General features: G+C 47.0%; 1 protein-coding gene across 1 annotated transcript in view; it reads right to left on the bottom strand.

The window, feature by feature from the left end:
- CDC25C (cell division cycle 25C) overlaps positions 1–20,770 on the bottom strand; it is a 184,209-nt gene that overhangs the window by 84,533 nt on the left and 78,906 nt on the right. The window contains exons 9-10 of the mRNA XM_063927873.1: positions 18,268–18,405; positions 4,267–4,356 (exon numbers count right to left, since the gene is read on the bottom strand). Of these exons, the coding sequence (XP_063783943.1) occupies positions 4,267–4,356; positions 18,268–18,405 (228 nt within the window). The remainder of the gene's footprint in view (positions 1–4,266; positions 4,357–18,267; positions 18,406–20,770) is intronic.

Here is a 20,770-nt window from a genome sequence, read left to right as displayed (position 1 = left end):
CCTTTTCTTCGAAGAAGAATCATCATCTCGGCCATTACCTTGGTAAAGACCCGAGGCGCCGTGGACAATCCGAACGGCAGCGTCTGAAACTGATAGTGACAGTTTTGAACAATGAACCTGAGGTACCCCTGGTGTGCGGGGTAAATCGGAACGTGTAGATACGCATCCTTGATGTCCAAGGATACCATAAAGTCCCCTTCTTCCAGGTTCGCTATCACTGCTCTGAGTGACTCCATCTTGAACTTGAACTTTTTTATGTAGAGGTTCAAGGACTTCAGATTTAGAATAGGCCTTACCGAGCCATCCGGCTTCGGTACCACAAATAGAGTGGAATAATACCCCTTTCCTTGTTGTAATAGGGGTACTTTGACTATCACCTGCTGAGCGTACAGCTTGTGAATGGCTTCCAACACCCTCTCCCTTTCGGAAGAGACGGTTGGTAAGGCAGACTTCAGGAAACGATGAGGAGGATCCGTCTCTAATTCCAACCTGTACCCCTGAGATATTATCTGCAGGATCCAGGGGTCTACCTGCGAGTGAGCCCACTGCGCGCTGTAATTTTTGAGACGGCCCCCCACTGTCCCCGAGTCCGCTTGAGAGGCCCCAGCGTCATGCTGAGGTTTTTGCAGGAGCCGGGGAGGGCTTCTGTTCCTGGGAAGGAGCTGCCTGTTGGTGTCTCTTCCCTCTTCCTCTGCCTCGTGGCAGGTACGACAAGCCCTTTGCTCTCTTATTTTTGTAGGAGCGAAAAGGCTGCGGTTGAAAGGTCGGTGCCTTTCTCTGTTGGGGAGTGACTTGAGGTAAAAAAGTGGATTTCCCGGCAGTAGCCGTGGCCACCAAGTCTGATAGACCAACTCCAAATAACTCCTCCCCTTTATACGGCAAAACCTCCATGTGACGTTTTGAATCCGCATCGCCTGTCCACTGTCGTGTCCATAAGGCTCTTCTGGCTGAAATGGACATAGCACTCACCCGAGATGCCAGTGTGCAAATATCCCTCTGTGCATCACGCATATAGATAAATGCATCCTTTATTTGTTCTAACGACAGTAAAACATTGTCCCTATCTAGGGTATCAATATTTTCAATCAGGGATTCTGACCAAACTACTCCAGCACTGCACATCCAGGCAGTTGCTATAGCTGGTCGTAGTATAACACCTGCATGTGTGTATATATTCTTTTGAATAACTTCCATCTTTCTATCTGATGGATCCTTAAGTGCGGCCGTCTCAGGAGAGGGTAACGCCACTTGTTTGGATAAGCGTGTGAGCGCCTTGTCCACCTTAGGGGGTGTTTCCCAGCGCGCCCTAACCTCTGGCGGGAAAGGGTATAATGCCAATAACTTTTTTGAAATTATCAACTTTTTATCAGGAGCAACCCACGCTTCATCACACACGTCATTTAATTCTTCTGATTCAGGAAAAACTGTTTGTAGTTTTTTCACACCATACATAATACCCTGTTTTACGGTATCTGTAGTATCAGCTAAATGTAACGTCTCCTTCATTGCCAAAATCATATAACGTGTGGCCCTACTGGAAAATACGTTTGAATTTCTACCGTCGTCACTGGAATCAGTGCCCGTGTCTGGGTCTGTGTCGACCGACTGAGGCAAAGGGCGTTTTACAGCCCCTGACGGTGTTTGAGGCGCCTGGACAGGCATTAATTGATTGTCCGGCCGCCTCATGTCCTCAACTGACTGTTTAAGGGAAGATAAACCATCACGTAATTCCACAAATAAAGGCATCCATTCTGGTGTCGACCCCCTGGGGGGTGACATCTGCATATTTGGCAATTGCTCCGCCTCCACACCAATATCGTCCTCATACATGTCGACACCACGTACCGACACACACCGCAAACTCACAGGGAATGCTCTAATGAAGACAGGACCCACTAGCCCTTTTGGGGAGACAGAGGGAGAGTCTGCCAGCACACACCACAAAGCGCTATATATACAAGGGATATCCTTATATTAAGTGCTCCCTTATAGCTGCTTTAATATATATATATATAGCCATTAATGTGCCCCCCCTCTCTGTTTTACCCTGTTTCTGTAGTGCAGTGCAGGGGAGAGACCTGGGAGCCGTTCTGACCAGCGGAGCTGTGACAGAAAATGGCGCCGTGTGCTGAGGAGATAGGCCCCGCCCCTTTTTCGGCGGGTTCTTCTCCCGCTATTTTTCCAGTCAGGCAGGGGTTAAATATCTCCATATAGCCCCTATGGGCTATATGTGAGGTATTTTTAGCCTTGTATAAGGTTTATATTTGCCTCTCAGAGCGCCCCCCCCCAGCGCTCTGCACCCTCAGTGACTGCCCAGTGAAGTGTGCTGAGAGGAAAATGGCGCACAGCTGCAGTGCTGTGCGCTACCTTATGAAGACTGAGGAGTCTTCAGCCGCCGGTTTCCGGACCTCTTCACGCTTCAGCATCTGCAAGGGGGTCGGCGGCGCGGCTCCGGGACCGGACTCCACGGCTGGGCCTGTGTTCGATCCCTCTGGAGCTAATGGTGTCCAGTAGCCAAGCAGCAAATCCACTCTGCATGCAGGTGAGTTTACTACTTTCCCCCTAAGTCCCACGTTGCAGTGATCCTGTTGCCAGCAGGACTCACTGTAAAGAAAAAAACCTAAACTAAACTTTCTCTAAGCAGCTCTTTAGGAGAGCCACCTAGATTGCACCCTTCTCGTTCGGGCACAAAATCTAACTGGAGTCTGGAGGAGGGTCATGGGGGGAGGAGCCAGTGCACACCACCTGACCTAGTAAAGCTTTACTTTTTTGTGCCCTGTCTCCTGCGGAGCCGCTATTCCCCATGGTCCTTTCAGGAACCCCAGCATCCACTTAGGACGATAGAGAAAGATAGCTCCATATAGTCCATCTCATCTGCAGCTCTAAAAGAGTGCTACCAGAGACCAGCACACCCAGCGCTGGGGCTTATGATCATTGCGTCATCAGATCTTAAGGTCCATACACACTGGGCATTTTTGCCCAGCGTGTATGCATAGTGATGATCGCTGACATCTCTGGCCTGAAAAGCGCTCAGTGCATACATACTGAGCGCTTTTCCCCGCTGCCCAGCGATGTCAGCGGGGGTGAGCGGCTTTCCATAGCAGGACGCTATGGAAAGCCGCTCATCCTGACGTTCATCTACTGGTAATACCAGTAGATGAACGGCGGCTGCCAGCAATGAAGCGGCAGCGCACATCAGAGCTCATCGCCGGGGCATACTCACTGGGCGGCTTTGAGATGAAAGCAGCTCAAACCACCAAAAGCGAGCTGTTTTCAGCTCAAAATCGCCCAGTGTGTATGGGCATTTACACTACGTGCAATGCTACCGATAACTACCTGATTTGTATATTTAATACGACTCTGCAGATTTTTTAAAATAAATTAATGAATAAGCATTTGCAATAATATAGGTGCAATGGTCTCTGTTAATCCTCTTTAGAGCTGCAGAGTAGATGGACCATTAAGATTTTTATGACCAAGCACCCTTACTGTTTGACCTATGAAGTATTTACAGCTTTATGCTCTGCCTTTTAAACAGACAGATGGGGGTGGGGAGAACAAGAGAGGATAGGAAAGAGGGGGTGGTAAGATAGATAGGAAAGGTTCAGACAGATGGGAGAGAAGATCTGGGGGAGAGAGATTGGAAGACATACGATAAATAAAGCTTGCTAATGCCGGGCACAACAGCAACACATTCATTAACAACGTATGCATATTGCATGTTCATGATCTGGGAAACGACTGGTTGAAAATACTAATCATATGTTAGAACTTATTTGACTTCCAACCTAAAAATGAAGGCTAGACACAGTATTGTGCAAAGTGACTCCTCTCTGTTTGGTAACACTGGCTAATACAGAGAAGTGTCTCTAATGTCTTGTTGTGTCCACACTGACTTCCCCAGAATCATGCTTTTCCTCATTGCTATATACAATACATATATGTCTATTTCAACACCTTGACAATAAGAGATTCATGAAATTACATTGGCTTATTCAAGTAACCCCTAGCTCTCCTAACTGGCTTGTAATCATTGTACCTTTTAATACACGTAAAAGGTGGGATGCATGATGTTCTTACACAGAAGGGTTTATTAATAAAAAAAAAAAAAAAAAAATCAATTGCAAATTGATCAATGAAACTGGTTATAAAATGTTATGGTATAATATCTCTATGCAATATTTGTTTTTACTTTCTTGAACTGGGTAATGAGACAACACAGAAAAATTGTGGGGAGGAAATAGAGGGCACTCTTGCTTTACTTACATTACTGGCCTCCACCTCTTGATTCAGAAAAGGTCCCGAAAGTAAGACAGCCATAGATGAAGACAAATTAGCAGCTGCTGTGGATGTGTTCTAGACAGCAAATATGTGATTTGTTAACATGAGAACATAATGCATAATATTTTAAAAGGACACTTTCAAAGAACATCTGAAACCAAAAGTGACACATTCTGAAGGCTGAAGCATGAATATAAAATGTAAGGTTCACTATGGCCCTCTACTGTAGATTAGCTGAAATGTGCTGTGTAGCAGTTCCTTCTCTGGTCAACATAAACAGCTAAAATAGTTGTTGAAGATTTTCTCACATCACAGCAAGTGGATTAAAAAGATGAATTATGATATTTATTAGTGTCCGCTAATATGGGATTGGGAGACAAAAAATGTGTCTAAAATTAATGAATTGCCCAGAAACTCCATTGCATCTGTAAAAGACATCACACTGCAACAGCTGAAGTATGTTTAAGACATTCAGGAGTTCTCTGCCAGACTAATTTTAAGTTCCCCCCCCCAATCCAAGACAAAACACAGAGGTCTAGTGCCCGCCTATCTGGTCTCCATGGGCCTAATGCCAAAGTATGGCCCGACATCCTGGTGGTCTAGGATATTAACAGAAGGAAAGGGTGTCCCTGTTTGAGACCTTACAAAAGTCACAGAGGAGTTCAATCTGCAGCAGCACTTCCAAGCAATGGTCAGTGGCACTCTGCAGCTTGCCAAGCAACGGATCCTTTCTTGCCTCTTGGCGCTGGCTTAGCTCAGCTATCTACTTGACTCTCATTGGACCTCAAATGCACAGCAAGGGGACCAGAATAAGCTCTTCTGCAAGAGGCACCTTGCTGCCAGGATTTATGCATCCTTAAATCTTCTGGCTTAACCTGGCATCTTCGATCTTCCTTCTGCTGACTTTTGGTCTTCTATCTAAAATGCAGTGTGCATGTGCATTGATAAAGCGCTAAGCTGCAGCATGATTGACAGGGTCGCCTCCATTTTGTGGGAGAGCTGAAGCCAGCATCTGCGTCTTCCAATGCAGATTCACTAGCTTAGACGCATAACCTTATGGTTATTCAGATATCCGATGCCAGCGGATCAGAGAACTGGTAGTAGACATCTTTTTACACAAGATGCCTCCTGCAGCATTTGAAGTGTTGCTATGTAATAAGACACAATGGCAGTGACATTTGCATCTACCTCTGAATTAGGCATAAAGTAATCTATACTAAAAACCCAAACACAATGGATTTAAAAAAATAATACATTATATGATACAGAAAACATGCTATAAAAAAGGTCTTTACAGATGGTGTTTAGTGCCATGTATGATGCAGAAGAGTTCCTGCTGGAGACAATGTGGGACCAGCAGCCTCACAATTGTGAAAAAAGCAATACTTACATTTCAAGCCATAATTCTCTACATAAAACCACCAATATAATATTTATTTTAATCAATATGGAATTTTAGGTTTGTATTGAGGAACTGATCTAGTATATTGGAATTAAACAAAAAAGAAGGAGATTTGTGGTAGACTTACCATGGTTAAATCTCTTTCTGTGAGGTATATAGGTTCCACCGGGAAACATGGGGGTTGTAGAGATGGATCTTGATCCAGGCACCAACAGGCTAAAGCTTTAGACTGTCCCAGAATGCATTGGGGCCTCCTCTATAACCCCACCTCCAGGCACTGTGAGCTCATTTTCATTAACCAGTCCAATGCAGGAGCAGGTAAAAGGTAGATGTTAGTCACATTGAACCACATTCTCATAACAGGAGAATGGACTAGCGGCTAATGCCATACAAACCCAAAGAAGCTAGGTGCGTCAGGGCGGGCGCCCTGTGGAAACAATGTACCCCGCAGAAAGAGATTTAACCATGGTAAGTCTACCATAAATCTCATTTTCTGCAGCGGGGTACATTGTTATTCCACAGGGAAACCACGGGAATGTCCTAAAGCAGTTCCTCATGGGAGGGGATGCACTGTAGTGGGCATGAGAACTAGGCGTCCAAAGGAAGCATCCTGGGAGGCGGAAGTATCGAAGGCATTAGAGCCTAATGAACATGTTCACTGAGGACCACGAAGTCGCCTTGCACAATTGTTCAGCGGACGCGCCTCGGCAGGCCGCCCAAGAAGGTTCAATAGACCGAGTAGAATGGGCTTTGATAGCAGCAGGAGCTGGAAGTCCAGCCTGCGTACAGGCTTGTGCAATCACCATTCTAATCCATCTAGCCAAGGTTTGCTTATTCGCAGGCCAGCCACGTTTGTGAAAACCAAAAAGTACAAAAAGGGTATCCTGATAGAGGCAGTCCTCTCCACATAAATATGGAGAGCCCTTACCACATCCAAAGACCACTCTTTGGAGGACAAATCAGAAGATATAAAGGACAGAACTACAATCTCTTGGTTAAGGTAGAAAGATGACACCACCTTAGGCAAATAACCAGGGCGAGTTCTAAGAACCGCTCGGTCACAGTGAAAAATCAGAAAGGGTGGACGACAGGACAGAGCGCCTAGGTCTGACACCCTCCTAGCAGAGGCAATAGCCAGTAGGAACAGGACCTTGACCGTGAGCCACTTAAGGTCCACTGACTCAAGAGGTACAAATGGAGACTCCTGCAGGGCATTCAGGACACCAGACAAATCCCATGGAGCCACAGGAGGGACATAGGGAGGTTGAATCCACAATACACCCTGAGTGAATGTATGAACGTCAGGTACAGACGCAATTTTTCTCTATAACCACACAGACAAGGCAGAGATATGAACCTTGAGGGAGGCCAGACCAAGGCCTACGTCCAGGCCTTGTTGCAGAAAAGCCAGAAGTCTGGAAGTACTGAATTTGTATGCGTCGTAATTCTTAGCAGCACATCAGGTGAGGTAAGAATTCCAAACCCTGTAATAAATCCACGCAGAAGGCGGTTTGCGGGCCTTCAGCATAGTTTGGATAAACACCTTGGAGAATCCTTTGTACTTCAGGAGTGATGCCATCAAAGCCAGTCTGGCCAGGTCCAGGTAGACACAAGGGCCCTGAACGAGGAGGTCTGGGCATTGAGGAAGTAGAAAAGGACGCTCTATTGATAGACCCTGCAGGTCTGAGAACCAATACCACCAGGGCCACGCTGGAGCGACTAGAAGTAGTATTCCTCCTTCTTGTTTGAACTTCCGGAGCACCACGGGCAGGAGAGACACTGGAGGGAACACGTTGGGCAGCCGAAAGTTCCATGGAATTGCCAGTGCGTCCACGAATGCTGCTTGAGGTCCCCTGGTCCTTGATCCGAAGTTCGGAACTTTGTGATTGTGTCGAGACGCCATCAGGTCTACACCTGGTAGGCCCCACTAGTCCAATAGGAGTTGAAAGATTTCCTGATGAAGACTCCACTCCCTGCTTCCCAGTTGAGGACTCCCGGAATGAAAACTGCCAATATTGCTGGCAGATGGCGTTGCGCCCAACGAAGGATTTTTGACACTTTAATCATTGCCATGCGGCTTCGAGTGCCACCTTGATGGTTTATGTATGCCACCGTGGTGGCATTGTCTGACCGTACTTGAACAGGCCTGTTCTGTAGCAGAGGCAGGGCGAGAGACAAAGCATTGAACACTGCCCGCAGTTCCAGAAGGTTTATCGGGAGGAGTGATTCCTCCTTGGTCCACCGACCCTGGAAAGAGTGCTGCTCCAACAACGCGCCCCCAACCCCTCAGACTGGCATCTGTAGTCAGTAGGACCCAGTCGGGGATCCAGAAGGGATGGCCCCTGCTCAACTGCTGGTCCTGTAGCCACCAGGTCAGCGACATACAAACCTCCAGAGTTAAGGAGATCATTTGAGACCTGATCCGATGAGGTAGGCCGTCCCACTTAGAAATGATTAACCTCTGCAGAGGGCGGGAATAAAATTTAGCGGACTCTACCATGTCGAAAGACGACACCATGAGGCCTAGTACTTGCATCGCTGAGTGTATCGACATTCTTGGGCGAGAGAGGAAGTATCTGATCCTGTCCTGAAGCTTCATGACCTTCTCTGGAGACAGAAACAGCCATTGACTGTGTGTCCAGCAGTGCTCCCAGGTGCACCATGCATTGAGGACCAGTGAGGACTTCTTCCAGTTGATGAGCCACCCGTGGGCTTGTAGGAAGTTTATCGTCCGTTGCAGATGACTGACAAGGACATTGTGGGAGTTTACCAGAATCAGCAAGTCATCCAGATACGGCAGGATCCCGACTCCCTGGCGACGGAGATGATCTGTCATCACGGACATAACCTTGGTGAAGATCCGAGGAGCCATGACCAGTCCAAATGGCAGAGCCTGGAACGGATAGTGGAGTTTGACAATATCAAACTGCAGATATTGCTGATGCGACATGGCAATAGGGATATGCAGGTAAGCATCTTGTATATCCAGGGATACCATATAGTCTCCGGGTTCCATGGCCAGTACAATTGAGCGCATTGTTTCCATACGGAATTTGGACACACTCACAAACTTGTTCAGTGATTTGAGGTCGAGTATGGGCCGGAAAGACACATTGGGTTTCGGCGGTACTAGAAACAGGGTCGAGTAGTATCCTCTGCCTTTCTGGGACAGAGGTACCGGCACCACCACTCTTGTATCCGGGATGGAACATACAACCAAATAAAGAGCTTGTGATTTTAATAAATCCGAAGGGATAACCGTGGTGCAAAACTGGCGAGGGGGGACGTCTCTTGAAAGAGACTGCGTATCTGTGAGAGACAACTTCTCGCACCCACACGTCTGAAGTGGTCTTTAACCAGACTTGAGTGAATCACAGAAGTGTGCCTCCCACCCTGGGGTCCCCCAGAGGAAAAGGCCGCCAGTCATGCAGCAGGCTTGTCGTGTTTAGAAGCAGTTTGGCGGGTTGCCCAGGATTGTTTAGTTTTAGGCTTTGTGGTTTTGGAAGCATGAAATTGTCTCGGGTATGCCTGACCTTTTGCTTTCCCTTGAGGTCGAAAGGAGCGAAAAGTGGTACCTTTTGCCTTCTGTGCAGAAGGAGTAGTATTAGGGAGAAAGGCTATCTTAGCAGCCGCCAAATCAGCCATGATTTTATTGAGGTCTTCTCCAAATAAGATGTCTCCCTTAAAATAAGAATTTACTCACCGGTAATTCTATTTCTCGTAGTCCGTAGTGGATGCTGGGAACTCCGTAAGGACCATGGGGAATAGACGGCTCCGCTGGGCACATCTAAAGAAAGATTTAGGACTATCTGGTGTGCACTGGCTCCTCCCCCTATGACCCTCCTCCAAGCCTCAGTTAGGACACTGTGCCCGGAAGAGCTGACACAATAAGGAAGGATTTTGAATCCCGGGTAAGACTCATACCAGCCACACCAATCACACGTATAACTCGTGATAGGAACCCCGGTTAACAGTATGATAACAAAAGGAGCCTCTGAACAGATGGCTCGCAATAATAACCCGATTTGTGTAACAATAACTATTTACAAGTATTGCAGACAATCCGCACTTGGTATGGGCGCCCAGCATCCACTACGGACTACGAGAAATAGAATTACCGGTGAGTAAATTCTTATTTTCTCTGACGTCCTAGTGGATGCTGAGAACTCCGTAAGGACCATGGGGATTATACCAAAGCTCCCAAACGGGCGGGAGAGTGCGGACGACTCTGCAACACCGAATGAGAGAACTCCAGGCCTCCTCAGCCAGGGTATCAAATTTGTAAAATTTTGCAAACGTGTTTGCCCCTGACCAAGTAGCAGCTCGGCAAAGTTGTAAAGCCGAGAACCCTCGGGCAGCCGCCCAAGATGAGCCCACCTTCCTTGTGGAATGGGCTTTTACAGATTTAGGCTGCGGTAGTCCCACCGCAGAATGCGCCAGCTGAATAGTGCTACAAATCCAGCGCCCGATAGTCTGCTTAGAAGCAGGAGCACCCAGTTTGTTGGGTGCATACAGGATAAACAGCGAGTCAGTTTTCCTGACTCCAGCCGTCCTGGAAACATACATTTTCAGGGCCCTGACTCCGTCCAGTAACTTGGAATCCTCCAAGTTCCCAACAGCCGCAGGCACCACAATAGGCTGGTTCAAGTGAAACGCTGATACCACCTTCGGGAGAAACTGAGGACGAGTCCTCAACTCTGCCCTATCCATATGGAAAATCAGATAAGGGCTTTTATAGGACAAAGCCGCCAATTCTGACACACGCCTGGCCGAAGCCAGAGCCAACAGCATGACCACTTTCCACGTGAGATATTTCAAATCCACAGTCTTAAGTGGTTCAAACCAATGTGATTTCAGGAACTCCAAAACCACATTGAGATCCCAAGGTGCCACTGGGGGCACAAAAGGAAGCTGAATACGCCGAACTCCTTTGACAAAAGTCTGAACTTCAGGCAGTGAAGCCAGTTCTTTCTGGAAGAAAATCGACAGGGCCGAAATCTGGACCTTAATGGACCCCAATTTGAGGCCCAACGTCACCCCTGCTTGCAGGAAATGCAGGAATCGACCCAGTTGAAATTCCTCCGTTGGGGCCTTCCTGGCCTCACACCAAGCAACATATTTTCGCCAAATGTGGTGATAATGTTTTGCGGTGACATCCTTCCTGGCTTTGATCAGGGTAGGGATGACTTCCTCCGGAATGCCCTTTTCCTTCAGGATCCGGTGTTCAACCGCCATGCCGTCAAACGTAGCCGCGGTAAGTCTTGGAACAGACAGGGCCCCTGCTGCAGCAGGTCCTGTCTGAGCGGCAGAGGCCAAGGGTCCTCTGAAAGCATCTCTTGAAGTTCCGGGTACCAAGCTCTTCTTGGCCAATCCGGAACCACGAGTATAGTTTTCACTCCTCGCCTTCGTATTACCTTGGGAATGAGAGGCAGAGGAGGAAACTCATAAACCGACTGGTACACCCACTGTGTTTCTAGAGCGTCCACAGCGATCGCCTGAGGGTCCCTTGACCTGGCGCAATTCCACCTGTGGTCTTTCCCACCGGTTTACCAGTATTTGGAAGACTTCTGGATGAAGTCCCCATTCTCCCGGGTGGAGGTCGTACCTGCTGAGGAAGTCTGCTTCCCAGTTGTCCACTCCCGGAATGAACACTGCTGTCAGTGCCAACACATGATTTTCCGCCCATCGGAGAATCCTTGTGGCTTCTGCCATTGCCCTCCTGCTTCTTGTGCCGCCCTGTCTGTTTACATGGGCGACCGCCGTGATGTTGTCTGATTGGATCAGTACCGGCTGGTTCTGAAGCAGGGGCCTTGCGTGGCTTAGGGCATTGTAAATGGCCCTTAGCTCCAGAATATTTATGTGAAGCGAAATCTCCTGATTTGACCACAGTCCTTGGAAATTTCTTCCCTGTGTGACTGCCCCCCAGCCCCGAAGGCTGGCATCCGTGGTCACCAGGACCCAGTCCTGTATTCCGAATCTGCGGCCCTCTAGTAGATGAGCCCTCTGCAGCCACCACAGCAGCGACACCCTGGTCCTTGCCGACAGGGTTATCCGCTGTTGCATCTGGAGATGGGACCCGGACCATTTGTCCAACAGGTCCCACTGGAAAGTCCTTGCGTGGAACCTTCCGAATGGAATTGCTTCGTACGAAGCTACCATTTTCCCAAGGACTCGTGTGCATTGATGTACCGACACCTGTCCAGGTTTTAGTAGGTCTCTGACTAGAGAAGACAACTCCTCGGCTTTTTCCACTGGAAGAAACACTTTTTTCTAGTCTGTGTCCAGAATCATTCCCAGGAACAGAAGACGTGTCGTCGGGACCAGCTGTGACTTTGGAATATTGAGAATCCAGCCGTGCTGTTGTAGCACTTCCCGAGAAAGTGCTACCCCCACTACCAACTGTTCCTTGGACCTCGCCTTTATCAGGAGATCGTCCAAGTACGGGATAATTAAAACTCCCTTCTTGCGAAGGAGTATCATCATTTCGGCCATTACCGTGGATAACCCAAACGGCAGCGTCTGGAACTGATAGTGACAGTCCTGTACCACAAATCTGAGGTACTCCTGGTGAGGGGGGTAAATGGGGACATGTAGGTACGCATCCTTGATGTCCAGGGAGACCATGTAATCCCCCTCGTCCAGGCTCGCAATAACCGCCCTGAGCGATTCCATCTTGAACTTGAACCTTTTGATATAAGTGTTCAAGGATTTTAAATTTAAGATGGGCCTCACCGAACCGTCCGGTTTCGGTACCTCAACCATTGTGGAATAGTAACCCTTTCCTTGCTGAAGGAGGGGTACCTTGACAATCACTTGCTGTGAATACAGTTTTTGGATAGCCACCAACACTGCCTCCCTGACAGAGGTAGTTGCTGGTAAGGCAGATTTTAGAAAACGGCGGGGTGGAGGGGGGGGGGGGGGGGAGGGGGACGTCTCGAATTCCAGCCTGTACCCCTGAGATACTACTTGAAGGATCCAGGGATCCACCTGTGAGAGAGCCCACTGTGTGCTGAAATTTCTGAGACGGGCCCCCACCGTACCCGGGTCCGCCTGTGAAGCCCCAGCGTCATGCTGTGGACTTACCGGACGCGGGGGAGGACTTTTGCTCTTGGGAACTGGCTGTATGCTGCAGCTTTTTCCCTCTACCTTTGCCTCTCGGCAGAAAGGATGCGCCTCGAGCCCTCTTGTGTTTATGGGGCCGAAAGGACTGTACTTGATAATACGGTGCTTTCTTTTGCTGTGGGGTAGCCTGTGGCAAAATGTCGATTTCCCAGCCGTAGCTGTGGAAACGAGGTCTGAAAGACCATCCCCAACAGTTCCACCCCTCAGCAAAATATTGTCCCTATCCAGGGTATCAATATTATCTGACAGGGAATCTGACCACGCAGCAGCAGCACTGCACATCCATGCTGATGCAATCGCTGGTCGCAATGCAATGCCCGTGTGTGTATATATAGCTTTTAGGGTAGCTTCCTGCCTTCTATCAGCAGGATCCTTTAGGGCGGCCGTATCCGGAGACGGTAGTGCCACCTGTTTTGATAAACGTGTAAGCGCTTTATCTACCCTAGGGGATGTTTCCCAACGTGACCTATCCTCTGGCGGGAAAGGGTACGCTGCCAATAACCGTTTAGAAATTATCAATTTCTTATCGGGGGAAGTCCAGGCTTCCTCACACACCTCATTTAATTCCTCAGATGCAGGAAAAACTACTGGTAGTTTTTTCTCACCGAACATAATACCCTTTTTTGTGGTACCTGGGGTACTATCAGAAATGTGTAATACATTTTTCATTGCCTCAATCATGTAACGGGTGGACCTATTTGGAGGGTACACTAGTCTCATCGTCGTCGACACTGGAGTCGGTATCAGTGTTGACATCTGTGTCTGTCATCTGAGGTAGCGGGCGTTTTAAAGCCCCTGATGACATTTGAGACGCTGGAACAGTCACAAGCTGAGTAGCCGGCTGTCCTATGTCGTCAAACCTTTTATGTAAGGAGCTGACACTGTCACGTAATTCCTTCCATAAGTCCATCCACACAGGTGTCGACCCCTCAGGGGGTGACAACACATTTACAGGCATTTGCTCTGCCTCCACATAATTTTCCTCATCATACATGTCGACACAGCGGTACAGACACACAGCACACACACAGGGAATGCTCTGACAGAGGACAGGAACCCACAAAGCCCTTTGGGGAGGCAGAGGGAGAGTATGCCAGCACACACCAGAGCGCTATATACCACAGGGATATCACCTATAAAGAGTGTTTTCCCCATATAGCTGCATATATATATATATATATATATTATACTGCGCCTAAATTTGTGCCCCCCCTCTCTCTTTTACCCTTTCTGTAGTGCAGGACTGCAGGGGAGAGCCAGGGAGCGATCCTTCCAGCGAAGCTGTGAGGGAAAATGGCGCCAGTGTGCTGAGGGAGATGGCTCCGCCCCCTTTTCGGTGGGCTTTCTCCCGCTATTTTAATATTTCTGGCAGGGGTTAATATACACCTATATAGCCTCTGGGGCTATATATGGTGTCAGTTTGCCAGCCAAGGTGTTATTTATTGCTGCTCAGGGCGCCCCAGCGTCCTGCACCCATCAGTGACCGAAGTGTGTGGTGTGCATGAGGAGCAATGGCGCACAGCTGCAGTGCTGTGCGCTACCTTGGAGAAGACAGAAGTCTTCAGGCGCCGATTTTCCGGACCTTCTTGCTTCTGGCTCTGTAAGGGGGACGGCGGCGCGGCTTCGGGAACGGACGACGAGGTCGGGTCCTGTGTGCGATCCCTCTGGAGCTAATGGTGTCCAGTAGCCTAAGAAGCCCAAGCTACCACCACTTTGGTAGGTTCGCTTCTTCTCCCCTTAGTCCCTCGGTGCAGTGAGCCTGTTGCCAGCAGGTCTCACTGTAAAATAAAAAGCCTAAATTATACTTTCTTTCTAGGAGCTCAGGAGAGCCCCTAGTGTGCATCCAGCTCAGCCGGGCACAGAAATCTAACTGAGGCTTGGAGGAGGGTCATAAGGGGAGGAGCCAGTGCACACCAGATAGTCCTAAATCTTTCTTTAGATGTGCCCAGTCTCCTGCGGAGCCGTCTATTCCCCATGGTCCTTACGGAGTTCCCAGCATCCACTAGGACGTCAAAGAAAAGGGAGAACCTCCAAAAGTCTTTTGGCGTCCAGGTCCACCTTCCATGACCTCAACCACAGAATACGGCGCGCCAGGATGGATGTAGTTGCTGCCTTAGCTGCCAATACACCTGACTCAGAAGACGCCTCTTGTGTATAACAGGTGGCGGTGGTAATACGAGACAGGAATGGTCTGGCATTGTCAGATATATCCGGGGGCAACTGATCTTCTAATGCCTGAACCCATGCTTCAATACCTTTTGCGGCCCAGGAGGCTGCTATATTGGGGTCTATGTACAGCACCTGTAAGGGAGTAAATAGACTTCAGGCATCCCTCCACACGCTTATGTCAGTTCCTTCAGTGAGGTGACAGGCAGAGTGGAGGACACCATCAGATGAGTGACATGGAAATCCACCGGTGGTGAATTTTCCCACTTATTACACAACTCTGTAGGGAGAGGATAGCGAGCTACCATCCATTTAGATAGGGAGAATTTCTTTCCTGGAGAAGACCAGGGTTCTCGTCGTATGTCCACTAAATGGTCAGAATGTTGTAATAATGTTTTAGTTACCTTCTGACGTTTAAAAACGTATCAGGTTTCTTAGACGCCGTAGTGGAATCCTCATCATCATCATCATCATCATCATCTGATATTTGCAGGATCTGCTTAATAGCAACCACTAGGTCAGGGACATCAACCTGTGTTGTAGATTCCTTGTCAGAAGCAGCTGTGTCAGTGTCTGACGGGACAGTATGCTCCCTATCGTCATCAGAAGAATCTTCGGAGAGATTAGTGGATTGTGAGGAGGAAGTAGCCCGCTTAGATGACCCCGTGACACGAGAGTAACTTGGGGCAGTCTTATGTCTAACCAAGGATTGAGTCAATTGCCGCTACTGGGTAGACAAATTATCCACCCAAGGCGGATTTACCATAGGGACAATAAGTGGCTGCAATGGCACTGGAGGTCCCATAGGTGGTGTAAAGCGTGTCACAAGCGTATTTAGCATAGATGGGAATGCCACCCAAGGTGGCTCCTGATTGGTTACAGGAGCTGTGGACTGACTGGGAGATGTGTGGCACGTAGTACACAGACAGTCATACAGAACTTCCCCCTCAGGCAAATCCCCAGATTTCACGTCCTTTTTGTTAGACATTTTCAGAGATGCAACAGCAGTGCATATTAGTAAGATACAGCCAGACAGAGTACAATACCTGCGAATAAATCTTCCCCTAGTATGACAGCGTACATAGTACACAATACCAGCAAATAAATCTGGTACTATGTGACTGCGTACACCGTACACAACACCAGCGGATGAACCTGGTATTATGTGACTGAGTACACAGTAGAATACACTTAACGGTAAATACTGTGAAGCACTATATATTAGACCCTGGCGCACCTAGTCCCTTAGAGTACAGAATACAGTGATAGACAAAGCTGGGATACACTGAAAGAGAAATCCAAACAGCAGATATAGGCACACACAGTCACAGTGACAATGCAGATAATTATTTGGTAAGACAATAAAACTGCACTGGACTAGTATATGTATATTATATATAACAATGCACGGTCTGAGACCGGATGTATATATCAGAATACTCGTACAATATATTCTGGCATAGGTACACTTGTTCTTAACTAACGCTGTCTTAATATTGACATGTAGAATACTTAAGTGTCTGTAAAATCACAGCGCTGATGTACAGGCGAGACCTTGCCCTGCAGTACCGGAGACCAGTCGCAGCTATGCTTAGAAGATGGCGCCCAGCGTCTCAGTCAGGGAGTGAGGGAGAGTGTGAAGCAGCTCCAGGGCGGGAACACCAGCAGTAGATGGCGCCCTGGGCCGGGGGAGGGGCTACAGGTCAAGCGCCGTCTCCCCTATGCTGGTCCTCACCACCTGGTACTATGGAGTCTTATTAAAGTGGGCATTACTACACCCGACCTGTACTCCTATGCTCTGGTGGATATAGCGGGGTCCCTGCTCGGTGACAGTGTCCACGCCAGCGTCGCAGTCCATCTACCTAGACTGTGATCAGAACGCGATTTAATGGCTGGTCCCAAGTGGGGGACCCTCTTACCTCCTCCCTTCATAGCAGCCACGCAAACCAGGAGAGCGCTGCGACCTTGTGCCTAATGCCGGAGAGTCTCCGCTGCAAGTGCCTGGGAACTGAGCCAGCGGGAGTATGCGATGCCGCTAGGGAAGTGACTGAGCCGCAGCACAGAATGTCACCCTGACGTAAAAGTGCTGCGGCCCTTGAAGTCTTCTAATAAAGGTTTTTCAGGACTGCCCAGTGCAGCCCCCGTTAAGTGACCTGCTCTGCAGGGCACCAACTCGAAACGGAGCTCACAGTGCCTGGAGGCGGGGTTATAGAGGAGGCCCCAATGCATCCTGGGACAGTCTAAAGCTTTAGCCTGTTGGTGCCTGGATCAAGATCCATCTCTCCACCCCCGATGTTTCCCTGTGTAAACCAATGTACCCCGCTGCAGAAAAATGTGATAACACCATGAAATAATGTCATACCAGTATATCAGAAAAACTTAGGCATTTATTATAGAAAGGGGACTTCTAAAAATAGCTATGGAGCATTGCGGACAATTGCATGCTGAGCAAGATTACATTTTCAGCAGATGAAGCATGTGCACCTATACATACTGGAAAATGCATAACATTGCAGACTGGATTGGTAGTCCACGGTAGGAAAACAAACAAAATTACCTCAATATCCTAATAACACACACATGCTATTATGTGCAAAAAAAACAAAAAAAGTAAATAATGCCTGAATTTAAAAATAAAAAAAATTGATGTCATCAATTATATTGGAGAGTTAAGAGTAGTATTTTTAACAATAACTTACACTTGAACTAAAACATTAACTAGAACAGATTATAAACTTGTCTTACTTCATAAACTATTTTATTTTTGTAAACTGGTACACTGCTAAGTGGTCTATTTGTGATCCTAAAATCCAGCAGAAATGGACGTTATTTCATGAAGATCAGGAATATCTTCTGCGCTAGGGAAACTAATTCTGAAAACCGCACTCTCCCCATAAACGTTAATGGAAGCAGTCTGGGCCAATTTATCAAGTTCTGATTAACTTACTTTATATTCTGATGGCACGAGCCAGTGCAGCTTACAGGCTAGAGTTTCACTGGAGAGTAATCTTTGGATCACTCACTGGCAGCCTAGTTTGTACATATGGACTGCACGATGGCCACACACGTGCATCAGGGACGTGCGGTGCATTTGTTAAGTCAAGACAGAACATGGAAGCGATAACTTTACTATACACTCTTAGCCAGGATGGTCTGTTATTGGGTCTGCTGCCACAGAAAGAGGTTTAAGAATCATTTGTGGTCTAAACAATTTCTTATCACTCCAAAATGAAAACACTTTTCAGAGCCCCACATCCACCAATGATAAATAGATCCCCAAGCCTCGTATTCCTCACCTCTTCTTCATCCAGAGTGAAAAATTCAGAGAACCCATCAAGGTTTCCCATTTTGTCCTTATCTATACAACCTGGAACAGTAGTTATAGGTGAACCCAGGACATGCATTTCAGAGTCTTCCACTGTAGAGGTATCATCCTGCAAACACAAAAATATCAGCTTGCTCAGCTTCCACAGTGGCAGCAACATCTCACATCAATAGCCTTAGGGTGTGTACACATGGTGAGATCCTTGCTATGCCCCATTTTCACTTGCAATTTCCCTTGAACTCCCTGGAGCCCAGATTTTGACTAACTGTTCTTGAGATTTGGCTTATGCAAGATGTCATTGACATGTGAGATGAACTAGATAGTACACCGATCTAGCAAGGATTGACTTGCCTGCACAGTCTATCTTTTCTTGCGATGCCGACCTGGTGGGACCGCGCATCGGGATCGCAAGGTGACTTTCACCTTGCGATCTGCACTAACTTTTCTTGCGATTTTGACTATATAGTCAAAATCGAAAAACTATCTCACCGTGTGTACACACCCTTAGATATCCCTCAAAATGTTTTATTTGGAATTGTTGACACATTAGAAGCATTACACCTGTGTATTTGAAGAAGCAAATATACAACAAATTACAGCTTTATGGTAGTGGCATACTGTATCTCCATGTGCGCTACCAGCAGGTTTTACAGAACTTCTCAGCACTATTGTAACAAGACCTGTCATGTAAGGACAGAAGAAGCAGATGCACGCTGGGTTCGTGTGGCCGATAAATGGGGTGCCAAAACACTTGTAGCGTGGGTAGAAAAACAGAACTCTTACAGTATTGAGCCTCTGTGTTACCAGACTATGATCTATATGTATTCTCAATCCTTAGAACAGTGAATTTAATTGCGTGAAAAAGTCAGTATATTTTAGCATGTATGACACTTCTCTTAGAATAAATCAAAAGACTTTTTATTCTAATGTTAAAACCAGTAAAGACATCTCTTTTCTGTTGCTGCTTTCAAGAGCATTGAACAAGATGAAATCCTCAAATTGATAGATAGATATGCATTACTAAAGGAGGTACCGAAAAATTCTAAAGTAATCCAGCCTTTACTAAACAATATTTTGCAACTATTAATATGAACAAAAATTAGGATAACACAGAACATCAAAGCAATTATCAATAAAAATACAGCAATGCTGTAAACACTTAATAAAATAGTGGCATAACTGCCAGCAGAAACGGATGGATAGATCAATAACACAATGTTCTATCCAGGTAATTTGGCACAGGCTAATAGGTGTTAAATATAGAATTGTTATATCCAGTCAGTAACAATTTGAACAATTAGTACATAATCAGTGATAAAAATTAAAAGGAAGTAATCTCCAAATTATAAATCACATCCCAGTTTATATATACTTGCCTTTATATGGGAAAGATGTGCCACTGTTGTAAGTTCAAATGTAACTGCTCCTTCGAGTCAATTTAGTTGAAAGAAGTATATACACTGGACTTGGCAGGTTTATAAACACTGGGCGCTGTGTGTGGCAGACCAGCAGTTCAAGCTTAGCCAGCCAGTGTCATGGTGACGCATATACAGCACCGCTGGGCTGGCAAGGCCCTCCAGCAATGGAGCCCTGCATTCAGCCGTACCATCAGTGCCCCCCATTGTGGCCGGCCCTAGTGCAACCCAGGGGGTCCTCAGATAGGGACAACTGGGTGAAGGATGTCTCTGTCTCAAACAGAATCCTAGTGACTGTTAGCCAGTGACTCCTGGGAGTTGCTCAGAGTAGGATGGAACGTCAACGCGTTTCATTCCATAGAGCGGGAACATTCTCAAGACTATGGGCCTTAATCTGACTTTGGAATAATGTAATAAAGAGCAAGTAACAGTGAAAATGGACAAACCATGCTGCAATGCAAGGGGTGCAAATACATACTTTTGTTGTTTGCATATGGGGTAAATACTGGCTGCTTTTGCATATACAGGTGAAACTCAGAAAATTAGAATATCGTGCAAAAGTTCATTTATTTCAGTAATTCAACTTAAAGGGTGAAACGAATATCGTATATAGACTCATTACATGCAAAGTGAAATATTTCAAGCCTTTGTTATAATTTCGATTGTGGCTTACAGCTTTAGACAACCCCAAATCCAAAATCTAAAAAAAATTAGATTATTAAATAAAATCAATAAAAAAAAAAGAAAAAAAAACAAAGAAGATTTTAAATACAGAAATGTGGTCTCTGGAAAATATAACCATGCATTATGTACTCAGTACTTAGTTTGGGCCCCTTTTGCATGAATTACTGCCTCAATGCAGCGTGGCATGGATTCTATCAGCCTGTGGCACTGCTGAGGTGTTATGGAAGACCAGGATGCTTCAATAGCGGCCTTCAGCTCTTCTGCATTGTTCGGCCTCATGTCTCATCTTTCTCTTGGCAATGCCCCATAGATTCTCTATGACTTGATCACACTCCCTGGAAATTTTTTCCTTGTGTGACTGCTCCCCAGCCACTC

The sequence above is a fragment of the Pseudophryne corroboree genome, chromosome 6 (genome assembly GCF_028390025.1).
Source record: "Pseudophryne corroboree isolate aPseCor3 chromosome 6, aPseCor3.hap2, whole genome shotgun sequence".
In the NCBI taxonomy this organism is placed as follows: domain Eukaryota; kingdom Metazoa; phylum Chordata; class Amphibia; order Anura; family Myobatrachidae; genus Pseudophryne; species Pseudophryne corroboree.
Note: the sequence above shows the minus strand (reverse complement) of the source record. Positions and strands in the feature narration are given on the sequence as shown.